The sequence below is a fragment of the Magnolia sinica genome, chromosome 13, assembly GCF_029962835.1.
Source record: "Magnolia sinica isolate HGM2019 chromosome 13, MsV1, whole genome shotgun sequence".
In the NCBI taxonomy this organism is placed as follows: domain Eukaryota; kingdom Viridiplantae; phylum Streptophyta; class Magnoliopsida; order Magnoliales; family Magnoliaceae; genus Magnolia; species Magnolia sinica.
Window position 1 is genome coordinate 28,183,896 of NC_080585.1, and position 23,334 is coordinate 28,207,229.

A 23,334-nucleotide genomic window follows, 5' to 3' on the forward strand; every position below is an offset into this window, starting at 1 on the left:
GGCCATTGAGATGAGAGATCCCGACAATGGTAAGGAATTTAAAGTCAATGGACATCGATTGAAACCATTTGTCGAGAAATTTGATTCAGAGGACATGTCCATGCCTCTGACTGATCCTGTTTACCAGGATTGATCTCCTAGTCTGATGGAGATATAGGTAGGTTTCCTATTTTCTTAGGACTAGGGTAGTTGGTTTATTTGTCTGGCTGAAGACGGTAAACTTAGCGCTCCTGGGAGGCAACCCAGCTCTTCATTTCATTTCATTTTTATCATTAGTTAGTTCAATGTTTGTGGGTAACATTACTGCAAACCCTCACGAGACTACAACTCGTCCACTAGGGGCAACCTAGGGGTTTAAAGGCTTGTTGCATACGCTAAATGCAATCGAGAGCACCTACGAAAGTGGTATAGGTAGGATTTTATTTTTGTTATTTTATTTTACTTCTATTGGTTTCTCTCTTGTGCTGACCCGCTCTTACATAGATATCTTTGGAAAGCCTCTTTATTCTTTCATCCAGGTACTATCTTTCCATCACTCCTCTTATATTTCCGTTGTCCCATGTGCATTGCATGTTTATTTCTTTTACATTGAGGACAATGTAGATTTTTGGTTGGGGGTGGGTGATTAGGTTTCCGAATCAGTGTTTTCTTGGTCTTGAGCAAAAGTTGTGAAAATTTTTAATTTTTCAGGATTTCTGATGAATTTGAAGTGATTTTGACGGCTATCTAGGGCACTTAGAATTTTAAGATGCGTGATGTTGGTACTTTACGACTCTTGGATTCGGTTATCTATTAAATTTCACAGCTAAGTTTGAATTGTTAATCCATTATTAGAATTCGTAAACATTGATTGAGTCATGAATTCGCAAGACACATCTCGCTTGCATATTAAGGTTTCAGTCTGATATTGAAAGATTAACGTGGTACTCACTAAGCATGAAAAGAACCGGCCTGAGAAAATTGAAAGGATTGGGCGAATAATCTTCACCATAGGTTTGCTCCCTATAGGTAAAGGTTTAATTTCCCAAAGTATCCAGTCAGAAAGGGATAGGCAATGGTCTTCACCATAGGTTTACTCCCTGTAGGTGAGGATTTGACTCCCCTTCTTGGCGTTACTTTTAATGGAAAAATCAAAAGCTAGAGGAATGAAAAGATGATTTGTGAGGAAAGTTTTGGTTATCATGAATTATCTTATTGGTTACCAATGATATCCTGAAATTGAGAAGTGAGTTTCATGTTAATAAGCCGAGATTACACTATACACTCATGGAACTCAATATTTAGAATCGTTCTAATTAATGGATTAATATTAGAGCTTGATTATGAAGTTTACCATGAGCTTGATTTCAGGAGAAAGTAATGCCAACATTCATGAATCTTAGAATTCGAGTATCTGAATTGTTTTCATAAATCTCTTGAGTTTGTAGAAATTGTCCTTTAATTCTCAACTTACTTTTCGCATATCTTGCTCGGGACTAGCAAGATGCTGGTTGGGGGTTGTGTTGAGGGTCGAATATTGCATATCAGACCCCGATTACTGCCTGATTTTATGTACACGATAATACCTAATATTATAATTTAATCGTGTTTTTGTTGCAGGATGTAACAAGGAGCTTTGATTGAAAAAGGGTACTTAAAGCATGGATTTAACAGTCTGAAGTCACCAAGGCAAGCGACGGACCCTGGGAGACCAAGATCGACAGATTTGCATGCCAGGGATCCAAGAAAATCGAGAAATTGAAGCTCAAGTGGCCTGAAAAGTGTCCAGAATGCAAGATCATAGGGTTCCCACCATCTGATCAGTTCGAAACTCCATTCGTGGCCTGAGGACCATAAATGAACCGTACACGTAAAATTTCATCCATTGGATCGCTGTGGAAGTGGCCCAACGGACATTTCAGCCCACAATTTACTGATCTGGGGCCCACCTGATCTCTGGATACGCCTCATCTTTGGTCTCGACGCCTTAAATCATGTGAAGAACTAGATGGACGAAGGAGATTTTGTATATACACCATAATGGACCCCATGTGCATTGCATGTGTACAGTCTGCAAGTGCACTAGCCGTGCACCCGTGCACTCAAAGTCGGTCAGCAGGCGCTGACCGACAAAATTCGAATTTTACAAAAACGCAACAGCGTTAACGCTGTTCGGCCGTCGGATCTACTTGTGGGCCCCACACATCATGCATAGCATCAATCGGGACCGTCCATTGTGTGCGTAGGTGGGGTATTTACCTCACCAAGGTGGCCTTTTGAGACCATATAAAATGTTGCAGAATCCTAACCGTTAAAGGCATGATAGACGGTGGAAGAGAAACATCGGTGGACCACACCAAAACTCGACAAAGACCAGCCCATCCTGACTAAAATTCTGAGAAGAATTTAATGGACGGCTTGGATTGATCATTTGAAGCCTGTTGTCGACCCCACCATCGGACAGTGTACGTGCGTAACGCACTCTGTTTCGCAGCCGGACGCCGTCCGACTTTCGCGGCGGGTTGTACGCCCTTGGGGGCGGTCGGACGGCTGATCTGAACCGTTCATCATGTAGGTGGGCCAAAAATCTCCCAGATCGAGGACGCTGTCCTTTTAGAAAGAAGGCAAAGAATAAGAAGAAGGGAGACACGGAATTCTGGACTGCGTGAGGCATCTCGCAGCAGAGGGACGCGTTCCAGGCTGCGGAAGGACTGTTTCCGCAACCTACTTCTGGTGGGACTCCACAGCAGCTTTGGAGGAGACTTTTCATCTTTAAAAAGGAAGGAAAACGGAGAGAGAAAGGGGAGACAGGTGTGGGTTTTTCTGCGTGCTCGGTTTTGGTTGCTGCTGCACATCAGGGAGAGAGAAAGAGAAACGGGTTTTGGTTGCTGCTGCACGTCAGGGAGAGAGAAAGAGAAACGGGTTTTGGTTGCTGCTGCACGTGAGGGAGGGATTCAAGCTGCTGGCAGCATGTGGAGGATTGGAAAAGGCAGGTGGCACGTGCTCTAAGCTTGGTTTCCTTTCTTCTTTTCCTTTATATTTCTTTTTATTTTTAAGTTCAGCCGCATCATGCCTATGTGTGGCTAAACCTCTTAGCTAGGGCTAAGAGGTGAAGCCTGTAACGAGATGGGAGATTCTACTTTGTGCCTTTAATTCATAAACTGAATTTGATTTAGTTGATTATTAAAGGAATATTTTTTTAGTCTTTTATGGCCTGTTGTGACTGAAATTACAATGGGTTTGCAATGGCTTTGAGTATTTTCTTCCCCTTTTTATGTTTATGAAGTCAGGAAGCCCTATTGTTCATCATTGTCCCATGGGCATGGTAGGATGACAGTACCCTTCCTGATCTTCATACATTGTTGATTAGTTGGTAATTAGTTTAATCATGTTGTTTGCTTTGTCTCCTGGGCATGGTTAGATGATGGAATCCATTCTAATTCATATACTTTTCATTTCTTAAAAACCAGATCAAGTAGGTTCAGTTTGATTTCCATAAATCTTAATGCAGGCATAAGATCTCCCTGATCCCTACAAGTGGATCCTCTGAATCCGTAGTTTCCTTCCTCTGAATTCCTTAAAGTTTTAGATAATTATTCCACAATTATTTCTTAAATTCTATTTGGTTTAGATCACATCTTAGTCTAGTTCTAGTTCTACTTGGTTCCAGATAACGTACAGGTATCAGTCCCTGTGGATTCGACCTCGGTCTTACCGAGTTTATTACTACATCACAACCCTGCACTTGGGGTGTGAACAGAAGGCTTACGACAGAGTCGACTAGTCTTTCCTTAAGAAAGTGGGGCGTTTTGGTTTCTCTGATTCTTGGGTGAATCTGGTGGAGCCCTGTTGGAGTAGTAGTTGGTTCTCAATGTTGGTAAATGGAGAGGTTGGGGGTTTCTTTAAATCCTCCAGAGGGCTCCGTTAGGGTGACCCACTTTCACCTAGTCTATTCATCATGGTAACAGAGCCGCTAAGTAGAGGTATTAAAAAACTAGTTACTAGGGGCAACTGCCAGCCATTTCATATGCATCAAGGCTGCCCAATGGTCTCCCATCTCCTTTTCGCAGATGACACATTTTTGTTTCTCAACGGGGGCCTGAAGTCGCTCCATGCGACAAAACAGTTACTAGATTCCTTTCAAAGTGTCTCGAGGCAGAAAGTTAATATGCAGAAAAGTAGTTTCATCTGCTCTAACCGTCTTTCAACAATTAGGGCCTCCTCCATCCAAAGAATGTTGGGGATGGCCAAATCCTCGACGAGACTAACATTTCTTGGGGTCCCTATCACTTCAAGGAGGAGTAAAAAAGAAGATTTCCAGCCGCTGATAGACAAAGTGGATGGTCGCATTAGAGGGTGGCAAGCGAGATGTCTCACGCAGGCGTGTAGGGCAACGTTGGTGCAACACGTTCTAGGCAGCATTCCAGTTCACTCTTTGGCAGCCTCGCACATTCCCTCGGCAGTCTTAGCGGCTTTGGAAGGTCTTTTTGCAAATTTCTTTTGGGGATGGGCTCAGGGAAAGAGGAAGCTCCACTGGAGAAGCTAGAAAGATATTGCGTCACCAAAAATCGAAGGGGGCTTGGGGATTAGAAAATTGTCAGAAATCATGCAGGCACTCAGACTTAAAATGGCCTAGGTCATAAAGTTCAAGGAAGACCAAAGCCTATGGGGCTCCTTTATGAGAGCCAAGTATAGCCAAGACATATCCCCTGCAGGGTAGGGTCGACTGTCGGTGGCTGCTTCCGTTTGTAGAAGAGAATTCGGGGCTTATTCCCGCTGTTAGAGTCAAAGATTCAATGGCATATTAGGAAGGGCGAATGCAGCCTTTAGCGGGATAACTAGTCAAGCCTGGGTCTACTCGACTGTAGGGTAGTTAGGCCTATCCCAGGGAATATGCAGGTGTTGGAAGTAAGGGACTTCCTGGGCCGGGCTCTTCCTCCATCAGCTGTTTTTAAACTCCTCCCCCAAGAAACTATGAATTTTATATTTCAAGGGGGCTTCTGTCTATCGAAGGGTCCAGACTCTCCTTTCTAGCCTCCGGATCCTTCAGGTTTGTTCTTGGTGAAATCGGCGTGGGAGTCGTGCAGAGAATCTAGGCCACGCAATAGCTAGGGAAGAGGGTGTGGCATCCTCATCCGTCGCCAAAAATCTCAATCTTTACTTGGAAAGTTCTCAAGGGAGCAGTCTCGATTTATGTCCTTGTCTAATCTTAAGGGGTTCACCTCGCTTCTCGGTGCGCCTGCTATGACAGAAACCATCACCAGGTACCAGTAGGAGAGTCCCTCGCCCGCCTATTCCTTCACAGCACCCGGGCGAAAGCTATATGGGGCCCTTTCAGAGGAGTTTTTGGCATGTCGTTAGTGGGGGCCCAATCAGTCGAGGCGAGGTTGGACTAGTGGTGGCGAGCCCCTTCAACGGGCGGTATGGCTGGGTCTGATTTCGAGTCTTATCATCTAGGAGATTTGGAAAGGTCGAAATGAAGCTAAATTCGAAGGAAAGATTTCGCCCATCGAGGTCCAGATAACGCGGGTAAGAGGCTGGCTCTAGGCAATCTCCAATAGGTGGGCCTCTTCTCCCTCCCATTCGAGGGCCAGTAGTTGGGTGCTCTCGGCGATGGGGATTGTGATCCATTCCCACCTGGGGAGAAAAATCCATGTGGTTAGTGGTCCATGCCGAGCTCGTGCTGAGTCAAGTTGAATGTGGATGGGTCGGCCAGAGGCAACCCAAGAATGGTAAGAAGTGGGGGAATATGTAGTAGAGATAAGGGGGAGTTCATATTTGGTTTCTTCGAGGGTTACGGGATGGCGTCAAACACGAGGGCGGAAATCCGAGCGGTGCATGATGGCCTTGCCCTCTGTTTCAGTTTGGGCGTCTCCAACGTAGTTGTTGAATCTGACTCCCAACTGGTGGTAAATTTCCTTATTGGGTTGTAAGAGCCACGGTAGAAATGGAAGTATTGGTTGGATAGGATAAACTGGCTTTAACAGAAAGGTTACGTAGTTTTTGAGCACATTATCAGGAAAGAGAATGGGCTGGCCGAAGAGATGATCAGATAGGGTAGCGTTAATCAAAGTTCAGCCGTGATTAACGTCAAGGTCGATCTTCCAGCATTGTCAGGGGTAAGCTCTTCCTCGATAGAGTGGGTTTGGGGGCAATTAGGAGTTAAAGAGTTAGGTGTCGGATTTGTCTTTCTTTTAGTCCCATGGGGTTTTAGTTTTTTCTTATGATAGATTCCGTCCTCGTCCTTTTTCTCCAAGGGAAGTCTAAATGTAAGATCGGCTCTGTAAAAATTTTCCTATGGAATGAAAGTTCTTATAAATAAATAATAAAAGAGAGAGCGTGGATCGGGACTGCTCCTCCACCACAGCAGACATCCCTGGTGACCGATTTCATGGGCCAATATTACGTCAGGCCACCTTGTCAAATCCCACACATTAGGTTACCAGGGATGTCGTTGGTGCTAGGGGAGTACCCAATTCAGGTTCTTGGAAAACGTGTACCATAATCGACCCTTTTTTCTCTTAAATGATTATTATATTTTTTTCTACCATCCTCCACGGTACCAGCAACTTCGGATATTCTTGCATGTGCCATTGGACTTCACAACATTGGCCAAGAAATAGTAAATTCCTCCTAAAAATGTAGATGGTTGGCCATTGGTTTAGATTAGCCTTCCCTTTACGTAGGAAGCTGGCACCACTGGACCGAAAAAAGACCTGGTGACGCTCTGTAAGGTTTACTATTTTTTTTTTTTAATAATAAATAAATAAATAAAGAGGAATTCATTCCATAAAGAGACTTTACAACCGGCTTACATTCGGGCTACCCGTTTGAAAAAAACAAAAACCAAGGGAAAGCCTATCGTGAGCGAAGACATGTAAAGACAGAAAGCCCGCCCAACCTACAGAAGAGGCTATCCGGTCCAAGGAAGGTACGTGTAAAAATTCATTCCATCTATCGAGTAAGAATATTATTCGAACTACACGTACAAAGATCAGCCCGGTAAAGATCTACTTGGACCACACCAATGGAAGTAATGAAATATTTAAGTTCACACGGTGTAGCCCACCTAAGTTTTTATCAGGCTGATATATTTTATATTTTCTTCATCCCGGTGATTTAGACCTAATCGATGGGTTTGAAGAAAGATACACCCATGGTGGCCCACAAGCAAATCTGTGGTCTACATTCCATTCCACAAGCAAAGATAGATATAACGAAAGTAGGAAGAAGCAACCTAAAGTCTACTTCCTCTCCTAAAATATTCTAGTACTATGCATGAGAACCCAGTTATCTCTGAGACCGACAGTTTTAACGGACTGGATTAATTTACATGTGCACATGTATATAGTATGTGTTGAAACCGGTGAATGGGTGTTGGAGAAAGTGCACCATTAACAGCTCTTCTTTTTCTATAACCATTTTTATCTCTCTATTTCTACCGTAGACGATGCCAGCAGCTTTGGATATTTTTTCCTTCGCAATTAGGCTTCAGAAGGAAAATTCATCATATATAAAAATATATAGATGGTTCGTAGGGAACGGTTGAGATTTTACCGTACAATGGATGGCTTGGATTCAACCGAAGTCCTTTGCTTGACGCAGGGAGCCTGATAGCCTGCACGATGAGGAGATGGAGTTTGACGACGGATCTTATGCCAGGACGATGGAACCCACAAACTAGAAACAATGTCGATGACTGGGCCAATGAAATCTATGGCAATGGAGGGAGAAAAGAAAATAGGTGGAAATGAGCTCTCAGAAATGCAATTGAGGAGAAGAACCCATTATATAAACTACTCACATATGTTAATCGTCTCATATTTATTCCGTCTTTGTTGACCCTAAATTTCAGTCCGTAATGACGGCTTTATTCGTTTAAAATTTGGAGGTAGCTCGGCCGACATCAACTCTAATTTAATAAAGAGAGATGCTATTTGCATTGGGGTATTTAAACAGTTCAATCGCTTGATCTAGACTGTCCATTAGCTTCAACAAAAATTTCATGAGCCAGCTTGCAAATTTCACTCCAATAGGATGATCGTAGCCATCAGATCAGTGGCCTCTAATATGGACAGCCATGATCATTTCTACAAAAATAGGTCTAACCAACAATGCGATCCATCCATTTGATATCTCCCATCATGGATTGTTTATGATTCTAAAATTCACTTCTGGTAGACAATCATAACAATTATATCCATGGGTTGGCTACAAAAAATGGATCAATCAAGATGGATTTGACCATCCAAGTAGTCTTGCTAATACATGGTAGCACTTGAAATGTGTTTTAGACTTAATGAACGGTTTAGATGGATTCGTTGGACTGTCCAAGTTATCCAAATACAACTAGGTTTTTGTGCCCATGTGTGGTAGGTGTGTATGTTAAAAAAAAAAATCTAGGACCAAAGATTCAATGGCAAGAATTTTCTAATTTGAGAAATTTTGGCGGCATGGTCGATTGACGATGGTGGCCATCAGATCAATGGCTTGGATAAATCAATCATGGCCCCATGGTGCACAAATAGGGAAGTTCCCTAAGGGATAGGTGATGAGGCGAGCTGGCATATAGCCTAGCTTAGAAAATAATATCAAATCATGCCCAAAACCTCAGAGTGTTATTTTGTGGCATGAGCGTTCAAATACCATGAGTTTAGGAATGTTCCTTTATTAAAGTGGAGCACATTTGATGCACGGATTAGATGGTATATAGATATCACAGTGGGACACAGAAGCAATTTGTAATATTTTAACAAGTGATCATTCTCTTTCAACTGTTGCCTGTTATGTGGCCCACCTTAAACTTGGGTCAGCCTGAGTTTTGGGCTACTAATGATCTAATGTTGGACTGATCACCTAATGGTCTGATGAACATCATGTGCAGACCACATAGCTCATGATAGGCCGACCCAGCTTTGGTGGATCCCAATTGGGTGGATCCCCAACCGTGGGGCCTACCTTGATATATATGTCTTAAATCCGTACCGTCCATCCATTTTTCCAGCTTATTTTAGGGCATGAGCTCAAAAATGAAGCAGATCCAAATCTCCAGTGACCACATCATACGAAATAGTGATGGTCCACCATTAAAATATTTGTAGGCCACAAAAATTTTGGATGAAACTGATAATATTTGTGCTTTCCCTTCATCCAGGTCTGTGTGACCCTGTCAACAGTTTAAATGGCTAATAAACATTATCAAGAAGTTTTTAATGTTAAGCATTCAATCACCACTATTTATTAAATAGTAGTATGATTAGGCTCATGCCATTAAATGAGCTGGCAAAATAGACAGATGGCATGATATAAGACACATCATGGTAGCCCCATAATCAAAGATCTACTCAAGAAGTTTTTAATGTTAGGTATTCAATCAGGACCGTTTCCTGTGGCGTCATTGGGCTCATGTCATAAAATGAGCTGGTGAAACAGATGGACCACGTGGATATAAGACATACATCATGGTGGCCCCACAGTCAATGATCCAATCAAGAAGTCTTTAACGCTAGGCATTCAATCACCACTATTTCTCGTGGTGTCATTAGGCTAAAATGAGCTGGAAAAATGGATGGATGGTCGTGAATATAAGACATGGATCATGTGGCCCGTACAGTCAGGGATCCACTGACCGGATCCACCAAAGCCTCGTCCATTTGCATACGTTACCTGAAAGTCAATTGCCGCGTATTTTCAACCGCAATTTCCCTACGCTACCTAAAAGTCAATTTCTCATCATTGTCAACGTTGATTTGTACGCTTTTAAATAGACGGTTAGGATCGTAGCATAAGAGCAGACTTGACATAGGCAACTTCGAGTCATTTATTATAAATAAATAAATAAGTAAATATATGTATAAATGTAATGCAAATGAGCCGAAGTTACCTAAAGTCTACTTTCTCTGCTAGAATATTCTTGCACTATCGAAGACAGCGACCGACTGTTTCAACGGACCGGATTAATTTACGTGTGGGCATGCGTACAGTTTTGAAACCGTTGAATAGGTATGGGAGAATGGACGCGGTTTGGCCAGTGACCCCAAGCTAGCTGAAATCGGATTGCGTACTGAGTTACTCGGTAGGCTCTTGTCGTACTAGTTGGGCCCGCCTTGAACATATGTGATATATCAATGCCGTCCATCTATTTTTCCATCTAATTTAAGGGGTTGAAGCTAAAATTGAAGCATATCCAAAGATAAGTGGGGTAAATGATATGTGTCATTGAAACCTTTTTATAAGATCATATTGACATAGATGAACGAAAACACAAATATAGGCTTGATCCAAAACTTTCATGGCCTCCAAAAACTTTTCAACAATAGAAATTCAATTAAATTGTTTCCTACGATGTGGTTCATTTTAACATTATATATACTTAATTTTTGGGTTCAAGCCTTAAAATTATTTGTGAAATTGGATAGACAGAGCAGATAAAATACATAAAGCATGGGGAACCTTACTGAGTTAACTCGGTACGCTAGGCCTAGTGAGTTGCTCACTGCAGCCTAGCGAGTTACTCACTGCCCAATCGGCTTCCAAGAGAGGTCCTTTTGAACTGGAGTAGTTATCGGAAATTGGATTGCGTACTGAGTTACTCGGTATGCTCTTATGGTACAAAGTAAACTTTGTTGGGCATACCTTGAATGTGTGTGGTTTATCCATGCCATCGATCCTTCTTCTTTTTATTTTCCATATAATTTAAGAGGTTAAGCCCAAAATTGAAGCATATCCAAAGATCAAGTGGATCATACCACAGGAAACAGTAGGGATAATGATTTCCACCGCTGAAACCTTGCTAGGCCCCACACTGATGTTTCTTTGTCATCCAACTTGTTCATAAGACCATAAAGACATGGATGAAGGGAAACACAAATATAAGCTTGATCCAAAACTTTTGTGTCCCTCAAGAAATTTTTAACGGTAGACATTCAATTCAATTGTTTTCTATGGTGTGGTCCATTTGAACATTGTACATGCTTCATTTTTGGGCTAAAGCCCTAAAATTATCTAATAAAATAGATGTACAGAGCAGATAAAATACATAAATCTTGGTGGACCTCACAGAGTTTACTCAGTACACTAAGCATAGTAAGTTACTCGCTACGCAATCCGCTTCCAGTCATCCGATGAGGAAGACTGCGATCCACCTCATCACGTCCCTCCCTGCGTAAGACCCATTAATGGGCTGTAGAAGAGTATGACTCAAAACTCAGCCGAGTTTACTCAAGTGGATGAGATTTCCAGTGGAGAGCCTCATGGAACTTGCCGGGGAGCATGATTGGTCAGGACTCAATATGTCTTATCGAGTTGAATCACCAACTCAATTCAACTCAGCATGAACAAACCAAGCCACTCGCCCAATCATCTTTCATCACACCAAAGAAAAAATTGCAGGAGACGAGTGGAAAAAGCATCCTCATCAAAGAGAAGCGCATCCGATCATCGGTTCTAAAAAAAATTTAACTTTTTTTCTGGACCAGATGCTTTAGATGTAATTATTAAGAGTTGAGTCATGCAATGACTCATCAAATCTTTGAGTTGACTCAACCCAGCTATACATTGTTGAGGACTGCAGAAGCATATAGTGATGAATCAATTAAAGTATTCTAATGTACAACAAAGCCCAATCACAAAAACTTTGAATTTAACATGAAAAAACTCTTATGAGAAAAAAAAACCACGACATAAAGGATAACAATAATCACTATAAAAACAAAAATTATAGGAGAGAGAGAATACCTGATTTGAACAAGCCTCAAATCTTCCTTTACAAGCCATTTAAACTTTATAAACGAATTAGAAAGCTCTTTGATACTCCATATACTCTTTATTACACCTATATATATATAGTCTCTATGAAAATCATAATCGAAATAGGAAATAAATTCTGCACTTATACAATTTTGTATAACTTTGCATGCACGTTCGATGACACCTTCGATGGGACTTTAATGACATTGATAGATTGTCGATGTCATCGAACATAACACCAAAACATTCTAGGAATTTTTCAAATTTTCACGATGTCACTTCGATGGGACTTTGATGTCATCAACGGCACGTCGATGATATTGTACCTCCCTCGATGGCATCGAGTAGGACACCTAAAGTGTCCAGCAACCAACATGAAAATTTTTGAATTTTTATAATGGCATTGAACCTATCATCAACAAATCATGTTGATTTACAAATTTAAGACATCAATCAACATACATCGAGTTGAGCAAAGTTTTTAAAGACGATTCAAACTAAAGATATAAAATCATAAAATAACCAACATTTTCATTCTAAACCATTCTAGGATGCTTAGAATCATCTTTACCTTGACTGTTCATGGCCTATACATGGCGGTGCCTACCTCCTGAAGTGGCTCTTCCATGGCTCCATGTGACCCAACCATGTACTACATCTTCACTTCAGTGGTCCAAGAACAGTCTTCCTCCTACCCATTTAAGTCATTCTCATATAAGAAATGTTAATGGCCAAATGATGCATGGAAGAGCGTGATGATCGAAAGTCATTCCCATATAAGAAATGTTAATGGCCAAATGATGCAGGAAGAGCGTGATGAGGTCGATCACCCTCTTCCTCAAGGATAAGTACTCCGAATCGATGGAGTTCTCTAAGTTCCTCACAGAGTTTTCTAGAATCCACCAGGGATAAATAAATAAATAAATAAATAATTCTAATAAATTCAAAATTAAATTGATGAATGATAAAAATGAAATTATAATCCTTTAAACAATGAGTTCTAACCTAGGACAGAGTTTTAGACTCAAACTCCCTAAAAACGTGAACTATTTGTAGACGATCATGATTTCTACTAGATTTTATGGTTTTTGGTCAAAAATTATAAGTGTACAGTTTGGCCTAACCACATTATTCTTCTACTTTTTCTAAGCCCTTTTCATGTGACTCCTACAACTCGAAGGATTAAAAGTTATACCCCAGCTAAAACTTAAGAATATAAAATGGACCTTTGACCGTGGATACGATGGAATCTCAAAAATCCATCTATATGACCCATTTGGATGCAACTTCTGCAAAAGAAATTTTCTTGCATTTGTTCATTATTCAATAATTAGAATTAATAAAATTGGTTTTCTGTGAGTGGGGTTTTTGGTGTATCAAACAAGCTTTATGAAAGTGCGGCCAAACTCACGACACATGAAAGAGGTTGGCTCAAAACAGCTTTTAGGCATCAAATGCCCTTTAGAAGGTGTCCAAAACAGGCCCTACCACGATTAGGCCAGTTACAGGTTGAAGAGACGCATGTACAGCAATGCATGCTGCTACACTCATTAGATGCGCTGTACCGTAATGTAGTAGGAGATTTTCCTTCCAAACTTATATTTTCCAGCTGTCTGCCGCCGGTCGTGAAAAAACATGTTGTATCGGTTTTGGTGCTTTCTCATTGGATGCCAATTTACCACAACAGTTGTCGTTGGAGCCCTTGAAAGCAAAAGGGCTTGGCCCATTGAAATGTTCTTCTGTTCACTAAAGCTTGTATCACGTCTCAAGGGATATCCCTTTAGAAACAATTCTGTGGGGCCCATCAAGATGTATGTATTTTATCCATGTTTTCCATTTATTTTTCTATCCCATTTTAGGGCATGAGGCCAAAAAATGAGGCAGATCCAAATCTCTTGTAATATACTTCGAATTTTGGATGTATAAATTTTTTTTAATGTGATAACTGTGACCAATCATCAAATGGACTATTGGGACCATCTATTCCAAATCTAAGACGATCCATTGATTGGATCATCAATGCAGACCATCTAAACTTAAAATCGGTCATTAGACTTTCAAATGAACTGTTAAAAAAATGCTATCCAACTGATAGATCTTCTAGTTCAAGGGAGATGAGCATTTGGTCACTTCATCCATCCGTTGATCGTCATTCATTTTGTTAAGTTTACCCATGATCAGTATGCAATCATGAAATTTAAGGATTGAAAGTAGAGATTGCTTAATATCAACCATGATCTGCTCATTTTGGTGTGATCTGAGTTTACCATTGCTTATAGATATTTGTAACAATGAGATGTATGGTGGTGGTGATCATGGAGTCACTTGATGGCCAAATTCTTTTAGCGTGTACAAATATGTATGCACCCTCAAGACATTTCTTGTTTTACATGCATTTTTCATGAAATTACATTAATATATATACCTTACCATTGCAAGTGATATGTGTCCACTCAGTGTAGAATTGTTAGCTAGACAAAACCATGACAATGGTTTAGCTGGGCCACAACTAGATTATACAAGTATATGGTGTTTCAACACACCCGACCACACCGTAGTCAAATACCTTTCTTTTAAACTTTAGAAGGGAGAGAGAGAGAAGGGAGAGAGAGAGAGAGAGAGAGAGAGAGAGAGAGAGAGAGATTTATTATCTTTTTGAATTCAAAGGTTACCTTAAGGGGGTGGTTACATTTTAGGTAGACCATATTTATATTTTGTAAGTAGTTTTTAGTTTAAGTTATTTTGTTTCTTTTGATTCTCGTTCATGGAGTAAATAAAATTCATATGCATTTGAGGTAGACCATATTTCGAACCAAACCAAAACTAAAACAGACCCTACTTTGTGGCAAAGGGGTGAGCTACAGTGAGTGACAAGGTAGGCAGCTGTGTCGGCCCCACACGCTGTCTACATAAGACAGCTGTGAGGGCCATACACGCTACCCATGATGGACAGCCATGTGAGCCATTGAACTCTAAGGTTGATAACCCCGAGTAAAGGGCTTCCATATAGTAATAACTTGGTAAAACCGAGGTCAATCCATGAGAAATTTAGTGAGAATATACTAAGATTTTAATCTAAAAAATAGTTTGGTCTAAGTTATTAATCGAGTGGAATAGAAGAGTTGTAAAACAATAATTAAAAGAACTAAAGATTCAAGAATCCTCAATAGATAGACTTTGTTGAGGTCAAAATCTGAACCACTTCCACTCAATGCTACGAACCTCAAATGAACCCTGGTCCTGCACAAAGGGGTCAGCAAAGGATACCCTGCCTCAACCGGGGGCCCTCCGATTCCTAAGTCAGGCTAGGAAATTTAGGTCTAAGTCGTATAATGTAGAGACAGGTTGCGAGATATTGCATATCTATGGCAATAGGATCCTCTGGTATTTATACCTGTGGGTAGAGAGGATCGCGTCCGTTAATCTCGGCACGATTTACTGAATCACGCGGATATTGTAATCGTGGAGATATTATTCGTAATCTTTGGATCGTGTGGCGTATCGTGTCTTAAAGACGCGTATCATTGGGTGAGATCTCCGATCATGTCCGCATTTAGGTTACTCTCTAAGCTCAGCCTCAACCTGTTCAGACCTGAGGCCGAGTACTAGTATTTGGAGTGTCAGTTCAGGCTCGACCTCGTCTTGCCTAAGCCTGAGACCGAGTAATAGCGGTCGGAGTTTACTGTCGGAATGCTCAGGGTCGGAGTTCAGAGGATGTCATCGTCTTCAGATGGGGACAAGAACGAGGATGAGGGCTCATCTCAAGAACGAGGGCAAGGGCTCGCCTCGCCCATTCTGTAGTCGTGATTCAGAGGTTGGCTCGTACTTGCCGCAATGTTCCCCTTCCGAGGCCTTAATAACTTATTCGAGTGGCTTAGGACGACCTTGATAATCCTTATTCAAGTTTCCCCATAACAGAAGCCCCTACTCTCTTGGTCCGAACCCGAACTTGGAGAGTAAATGCCTGGGGAAACGAGACGACGCCTCCACGCCTCGGCTCATGATGACGATTGGGATAATCGGGGTGCAATCACTGCGATGATGGCATTTCGGATTCCTCGTACCGTACGGCAGCTGCGCCTGTTCAAATCTCGTCCTCTAGATAGATGACACGTGGCGACGATTACGATTCGCGCTCGACGGGGCGGAGGAGGGAGGGGGGGAGAGGCCGCTTGCATCATAAATACCACTTAATGCTGAGACGACCCGACTCTGGGAACTCGGACTCGGACGTATCGTCTCTCTCCACGTGTCCCCTGATGTCAGCGTCGAGCTGCCTCGACCTCGAGGACAGTTGTCCGTAATGATGACGCTGAGTAGTGGAGGAGGGTATATAAACCCCTCCCGTTCTCATTCAAACACTTCTTTTGCGTCTCTCGCTCCTTCACTTTTCATCTCCTTTGCTTCTTCCTTTCAAATCCCCCTCCGTCGGAAAAAGGATTTCTATCACTGGATGAAGGGTTTCCGACCATCGGAAAAGGAATTCTGCTTGGAGGAAGCTGCCAGAGTTGGGAAAATCTTTGTCAAAAAATCACCTGCAACATTGTGAGTCTTCCATCACTTAAAGATTTTTTCCTTACATAATGTCGAGCAACTCTGATGAAGTAGAAGAAGTCCGAGGAGCTGGTTCTGACTCTGAACCAGAGACCACCGCCTCAGGAGTCGGAAACTCCGAAGGCCCTTTTAAGACCATTCCACTTGGTGCCTTGGCTCAGAGGACTGCGAGTCAGAGGGCCAAAGGCCGTGGCAAGAGGCCGAAGAGGGTTCTCAGAGATCCCGCGGAGCGGTCGAAGGTAGTCCCATAAGGAGGCAGGTCAAAGCCGTTAGTCCCCGAGGGCTCGATCATGGTCGAGTCCCAGATGGCCCAACTCCACGAAGATTATCAAATTTCTGAATCGGTGCACATTTGAGCCCTTGCCTCCGCGGACCAAGCGGGCCTTCCTACCGAGGGGGAGATCGCCATCTTCACCAGTGCCCTCCAATGCGAACTCCAATTCCCCATCCATCCATTCATACGTGAGTTGACTGTATGTCTAGGAGTGGCACCGGGCCAGCTGGTCCCGAACGCTTGGAGGACTCTCGTCTCCACCTTTATTCTCTGGCATTGGGTGAGGAGTCAGAGGCTAATGCCGAAAGAGTTCTTATTTTTGTATGTGGCCAAGTATGACAGAAACGAGTCGGCCTGGCACTACTTCTCGGCTAGGCCTCCATGCATCCCGGGTCTAATAACCCAACTTCCTTCTTCCAACAAGGACTAGAAAAGGAAGTGGTTCTAGGCTTCGGAGGAATGGGAGGCCCCTGCCTCTGAACTGGACGGACTGCGGGTTCGGGTCCCCACCAAGTTTACCAACCCATGTTCGGCGCTTCTTTTCATCGCACTGTATGCTTGATTTGTCCTTCTGTGTTCTAACTTGAGCTCTATCTCTGCTTGTGGTTTAGCCGAAAGGGGCCCCAGACCTCTCTCCTCTCTAAAAGTAGCAGGTTACCTGAGCCAGATTGCTTGTTGAGGACCAACGCGTCTGGTTCGAACTCATCAACAAGGAGAACCTAGTGTCGTTTAGTTTCTGTAGACTCCAGCCCACTCTTTTCTGTTTCGGTAAGTGGGGTAAGGGTCTTCGGAGATTGTTTATTGACGTTCAATAGATTTTTCTTTGGCTGACTTCCTTTTTGAGCAGGAATGGAGGCAAGCGACTCGAAGAGGAGGAGGCCAGTCGTGCCGCTCCCCCCGATGGACGTAGTCTTCTCATCCGAGCCAAGGACGAAGGTGACGCCGAAGAAGAGGAAGACTTTCGAGGTTGAACCTGTTCTGGCTGCAGCCATGACCTTCTCTACTCCCGGGGCTAAACCTTTTTCGGTTGCAGCCATGACCTTCTCAGCCGAGGCCGTGCCCGCCATGGCCCCAGCTGAAGCCGTACCCACCACAGCCCCAACCGATGTCATTCCCGCCACTGCCCCGACCCCTACTCCTGAAGCACGAGCCCCCGAGGTCCCTGTCGAAGTCGAGCCCATCACCATATCGACCCCGACTCCACAAGAGCAAGCCCCCGAGGTTCCACCTTCAGCGGTTGCGGGTCCTCTCGGGATAGGGAGAGAGGTGGTCGGGTAGACTCCTGGTATTGACACCCTCACATGATCTGTAGCCCACCATGCTACCGCTGAGGCTGAGCTCTTAGCCGGCCGAACCGATGCCCTAGTCAGATACGCCACCACGCCCGAGGTGGCTACCCAAGCTTCTGCAGCCAGTGCGGTTGGAGGAGGTTCCAAGCCCGCTCCAAAGACTCTGCCTCCCGGTTATCACATGGCTTTGCTGAACCCTTAGGCGGCCAAGCATGTACTGGAATAAAAAATAGCCGACACGCTCTCCCGAAGCCACGTCAAGTTCATGAACGATTACGCAGCAGTCTGTTATCAATCGCTGTCGATGATGGTAGAAGTGAATGAGAGGTTGAAGGAGATGGATCAACTCGAGGTGGAGAAGGTGGAGCTTGAGGCGCAGAAGGCCGAGCATGAGGTACAGAGGGCCGAGCTCAAGAAGCTTTTGGAGGCTTCGGTTGTGGAGCGAGAGGAGCTGAGAAGGGTTGCTGAAGAGGGTCGAGCGAGGGAGCTAGTGCTCCAGGGCCAGGTTAATCAACTCCAAGCTCGCTTGGACGTGGCCGACCCCAAAGACAAGTGCCTACAGGAGGCTGTCAGACATCTGGAAGTCTCTGTTGAGGATGCAGAAGGTGATGTCACACAACTGGAGCAAGACCTCACAAGGGTGAAGCACGACGCTGCAGAGGGGTTGACTCAGTAGTGGATCGTTCTCGAGGCCGCGGCTACTGCTGAGAAAGAGAGGCTGCGAGGGGAGCTCGAGACTCAAGCGGCCTCGCAAGTTACCGCTGCAGTGGCAGCATATAAGGAGTCGGCAGATATGGTCAGAGAACTGGACAAGCTATATCTTTTCGGCTATAACACCGACTTTGACACCTGCCTTACTGATGTCTGAAAGCTTCATCCGGCTATCGACCTCGACACTCTTGTTGTGGACGAGGCTGAGGACGCTGAACCGGCCATGGCTGATGAGCCTGAGAGTGCCCCTCCTGTCATCGAAGCTGCCCCTGACGCTCAGCTCCCCAGCTCGGTGGCTGGTCCCTCTACTCGAAGGGAGTGAGACATTTTATATTATTATTTTTACATGGGATGGATAATTTTTTTATGATAATTTTTTGGATGAATGATGATCTTTTAACCCCTGGTGGAGGGCATATTCACATGTGTTGATTGCTACGATGATTTGTTGATGTTAAGGACCGACCCCTTGAAGGGTCAACCCTCCCATGGATGGAGCGCGACCATTAGTTGTTTTTGCAGACCTTTTAACATATGATGAGCCGACCCCTTCTTTAAAGGATCGGTTCACCTAGTTTTTTCTCTTCATATAAGAGGACCCCTTTGTAGATTTTTATAGATTAACGAGCCAACCCCTTCTTTAAGGGATCGGTCCGTTGAGCTCGCCTCTCCTTACGAGAGGTAACTTTTTTCATTTGTAGATAGATCGCATAAGTGGACCATGTAGAAAGAGACTTTTATTAAGAGCCTTAAAAGGCTAGTAGTTTCAAGCTATACATTTGTCGAAAGCCTTTAATGGCCAGTAGATTATCATGGGTAGTAGATCTTTAGGTGCCTAACATTTCAGGGGTGGGGGAGCTGACACCCTTCGAGATCTTTCAAGTGATAGGAGTATGACTTGGTCAACCTGACCACGCGATAGGGCCCTTCCCAGTTTATTCCAAGTGTCCCAGCCACCGGCTCTGCTGTATTCTGGAAGATGCAACGGAGGACCAGGTCCCCTAATCGGAACCGCCTCATTTTGACCTTGGAATTGTAGAACCGTGCCACTTACTGATGCCGAGCGGCGACTTGGAGTCTGGCGACGTCTCTGGCTTCATCGAGCATGTCAAGGTTTGGTGCGATCTGCTCTGTATTCTGATCCTCTTAGTAGCTCCTGACCCGAGCTGTCGGGAGACCGATCTTGACTGGGACGATTGCCTCCGAGCCGTAGGATTGCGAAAATGGAGTCTCCCCGGTAGACGACCGAGCTGTAGTCTCGTAGGCCCAAAGGACGAAAGGGAGCTCCTCTACCTAGTTGCCTTTCACTTTTTCTAACTTAGTCTTGAGATGGCACTTGATGACCTTGTTTAGCGCTTTGACCTGTCCATTGGACTGCGGGTGCCGAGGCGAGGAGTATGCATTTGAGATACCGAGTCCCCTGCACATGCCTCAAAATTTATCGTTATCAAACTGCTTCCCATTGTCAAAGACGATGGTGCACAGGATTCCAAATCGACAGATGATGTTCTTCTAAACGAAGTCAATCACCTTCTATTCTGTAATCTTTGCCACTGATTCGGCCTCGGCCCACTTAGTGAAATAGTCGACCGCTACGATAGCAAAGTTAACCTGTCATTTTCCAGTAGGTAGAGGTTTAATGATGTCGATTCTCCACTGAGCAAATGGTCATGATCCGCTTATGGGGGTCATCTCTTCCGCTGGCTACCTCGGCACTGCGGCAAACCTCTGACATTTATCACATCTTTGGACGTAGTTCCTGGAGTCTTCCCGAATGGTCAGCTAAAAGTACCCATGTCGGAGTATTTTCAGAGCTAAAGCATGACCACCGGAGTGATTTCCACAGATTCCCTCGTGGATCTCTCGGATCACGTAGTCTGTTCCATCGGGTCGGAGGCACCTGAGGTAGGGCTGTGAATGCCCCTTCTTGTATAGGACCCCATCTAAGACCACGTATCGTGCAACTCTGATCTTCAGGCGTCGAGCCTCTAGCTTGTCTTAGGGGACCTCACCAGATGTGAGGTAGTTGTAGATTAGGTCCATCCAACTCGGAGTGGTCTCCACCGGGTTGACCATCTCTTGACCAGTCCGATTGATACTCGAACTATCCAAAAATTTCACATGGATGATTAGGGGGATCTTTCTTTCAGCGGTCGAGGCTAACCTTGTAAGGGCGTCAGCCCAAGTGTTCTCCGTCCTCAGAATCTGAGTGATGACGCAGCTCCCAAATCTTTCTATCAGCTTCATGGCCTCAGCAAGATAAGACACCATCCTTGCCTCCTTGGCCTCATACTCGGTGGATATGTGGTTTATGACGAGTTGAGAGTCACACCACACCTCGGGAGACTGGACCCCCAAACTGGCCCCCAGTCGGAGTCACACCACCCCTCATATGTTGGTCACATACTGAAAGGAGGTTACATCAGGTGCCACCAGGACAATCCCTGCCCCGACACGCTTAGAGTTTGACGATCCATCCACATAAAGTATCCATTTACGCTCCCCGTCTGACGCCGCGTCCTGGATAAGCGGGGGAACTGGCGAGCTGGCGAGGTCGCGGGAACTTCCTCCGTGTCCATGTCTGCCATTTCTATGTCCGGAGTGGTGAACTCTGCTATGAAGTCGGTCATAACCTGGCCCTTAATTGTGGTCTTTGGACAATATTAGATGTCGAACTCCCCGAGTTTTATCGACCACTAAGTCAGTCAGCTGGAGACCTCGAGCTTTTGGAGGACTTACCTAAGGGGGGAGCCAGTTAAGACGACAATGGTATGTGCCTAGAAGTACGGACGCAGCCTCCGTGCTGAGAAGACTAAGCCGAGTGCTAGCTTCTCCATACTCAGGTATCTAGTCTTAGCGGGTATCATTACCTTACTTACATAATAGATGGGGTGCTCCTTGCCCCCCACTTCCCTGACGAGTGCGGAACTAACGGCCGAGGCAGAGACCGCGGAATATAGGAATAGGGGTTCACCCTCTTCTGGCTTGGATAGCAGGGGAGGTGAACCCAGGTATTGCTTCAACTGCTGGAAGGCTTGCTCACATTCCGGGGTCCACTCGGCCTTCTTGTGACCCTTCAACTGCTAGAAGAAGGGGAGGCACTTATCGATGTCTCGGGATATAAATCGACCGAGTGCTACTACCCAACCAATGAGGCATTGGATTTCCCTCATAGTCCAAGGTGAGCTCATGTCAAGTAGCGCCTTAATCTTCTCAGGATTCTCCTCGATGCCCCTCTGGCTAACTTGAAAACCGAGGAACTTGCCTGACCCGACTCCGAAGGCACACTTAGTGGGATTCAGCTTCATACGGTACTCTCAGAGGATTGAGAAGGTCTCTCCGAGGTCCGCAATGGGGTCGGATGCTCTGACGCTCTTCCCCAGCATGTCGTCAACATAGACTTCCATGGTCTAACCAATCTGTTTGGCAAACATCTAGTTCGCTAACTTTTGATATGTCATTCCAGCGTTCTTCAGGCCAAAGGGCATGACCCGGTAACAGTAGAGACTTTTATCCGTAACAAAGGTCATCTTCTGCCTATTTGGAGGATACATGGCGATCTAATTATACCCGGAGTAGGCGTCCATGAATGAGAGTTGCTCATACCCAGCTGTGCTGTCCACCAGCTAATCAATCCGAGGCTGAGGGAAGCTGTCTTTAGGGCAAGTCTTGTTCAGGTCCGAATAGTCTACACAGACCCGCCACTTCCCGTTGGCTTTCTTCATGAGGACCACGTTAGCGATCCAGTTTGGATAATATACTGCCTCAATGAATTCAAAGCCGAGAAGCTTCGACACTTCATCTGCTATGGCCAAGTACCTCTCGGCGTCGAATGTTCTTCTCTTCTGTTTCACTGGCTTGTGATCCGGATCCACATTCAGCCTGTGGACCATAATATCGGAGGAAATCCCTGGCATATCTTCATGCAACCATACGAAGACATCTTTGTGCTGCTATAAGAAAGCCAGCATCTGAGACCGATGCTCAGAATTCGGCGACGATCCGAGCAGAACCGTTCTGCTAGGGTCAGCTTCCTCGAGTACGACGGTCGTCAAGTCCTCCATGGAGGAGTCTTCTGCAGGAGATTTAGGGTCGAGGACGTTAACAGTGAGGGTCTGCTTCACCGAACCCTTTCTTACAGTTATTGCATAATACCTCCGAGCTTCACGCTGATCCCCTCGGAGGTATCCAACCCCTCCCTCGGCGGGAAACTTCATCATAAGGTGATAAGTAGACATAACCGCCCGCATCGCATTAAGGGAAGGTCGGCCCAGAATCATGTTGTGCACTGATGGCACATTCACCACAAGAAAGTTCACCAGGAGTGTGACTTGATGCTACCCTTTCCCTACTGTTACAGGGAGGGAGATGGCCCCTTGGAGATCACCTTATCCCCGGTAAAGCCGTGTAGGGGCGTCTTCATAGGTCGGAGGCGTGACCTGTCGATACTCATCCTTTCGAATGCCTCGGAGTAGATAACGTCGTCCGAGCTCCCGGTGTCGACCAAGATGCGGTAAACTTTGTGGTTAGTTATAGTCATAGCCACCATGAGGGCATCATCGTGCGGATGCTGAATTTCGTGTGCGTTATCCTCTGTAAAGGTCAGCCTACAAGGGCTCACTTGGAGCTCTTTCCTCGACCTTTCAGCCAAGTGGACGTAATGTTCTGGGTCCGAGCTCCGAGAGTAAGCTTTGTAAGCCCTATTCAAGTTACCTCCACCAGATGAACTACCATAGATGGTTCGGATCTCAGCAGGTTCTTCCGCAGTTTTTCTCAGCC

At 44.7% G+C, this 23,334-nt stretch overlaps 2 protein-coding genes across 3 annotated transcripts in view; both read right to left on the reverse strand.

Moving 5' to 3' along the window:
- LOC131223367 (disease resistance protein RPS5-like) overlaps positions 1–7,777 on the reverse strand; it is a 34,827-nt gene extending 27,050 nt beyond the window's left edge. Inside the window, exon 1 of one of the 2 annotated variants that reach the window (XM_058218762.1) lies at positions 7,542–7,777. The gene's annotated coding sequence lies outside the window, so the exon portion shown is untranslated. Of the gene's footprint in view, positions 1–7,536 lie in introns of both variants that reach the window. The other variant, XM_058218761.1, reaches the window with a different exon arrangement.
- Positions 7,778–22,181: 14,404 nt separating this feature from the next.
- On the reverse strand, positions 22,182–22,805 carry LOC131224185 (uncharacterized). Its single transcript, XM_058219724.1, has 2 exons — positions 22,534–22,805; positions 22,182–22,437 (listed from the first exon to the last, which is right to left on the reverse strand). The coding sequence occupies exons 1-2, from the start codon at positions 22,803–22,805 to the stop codon at positions 22,182–22,184; spliced, it is 528 nt and encodes a 175-aa protein (XP_058075707.1).
- Positions 22,806–23,334: the final 529 nt, after the last annotated feature.

Excerpts from the sequence above, each read along its gene's own strand:
- LOC131224185 (XM_058219724.1), bottom strand. The coding sequence starts at position 22,805 with ATGCGGGCGGTTATGTCTACTTATCACCTTATGATGAAGTTTCCCGCC. Across the intron at positions 22,438-22,533 it reads TCGCCGAATTCTGAGCATCG|GCTGAATGTGGATCCGGATC; the intron begins GTCTCAGATGCT and ends TATGGTCCACAG.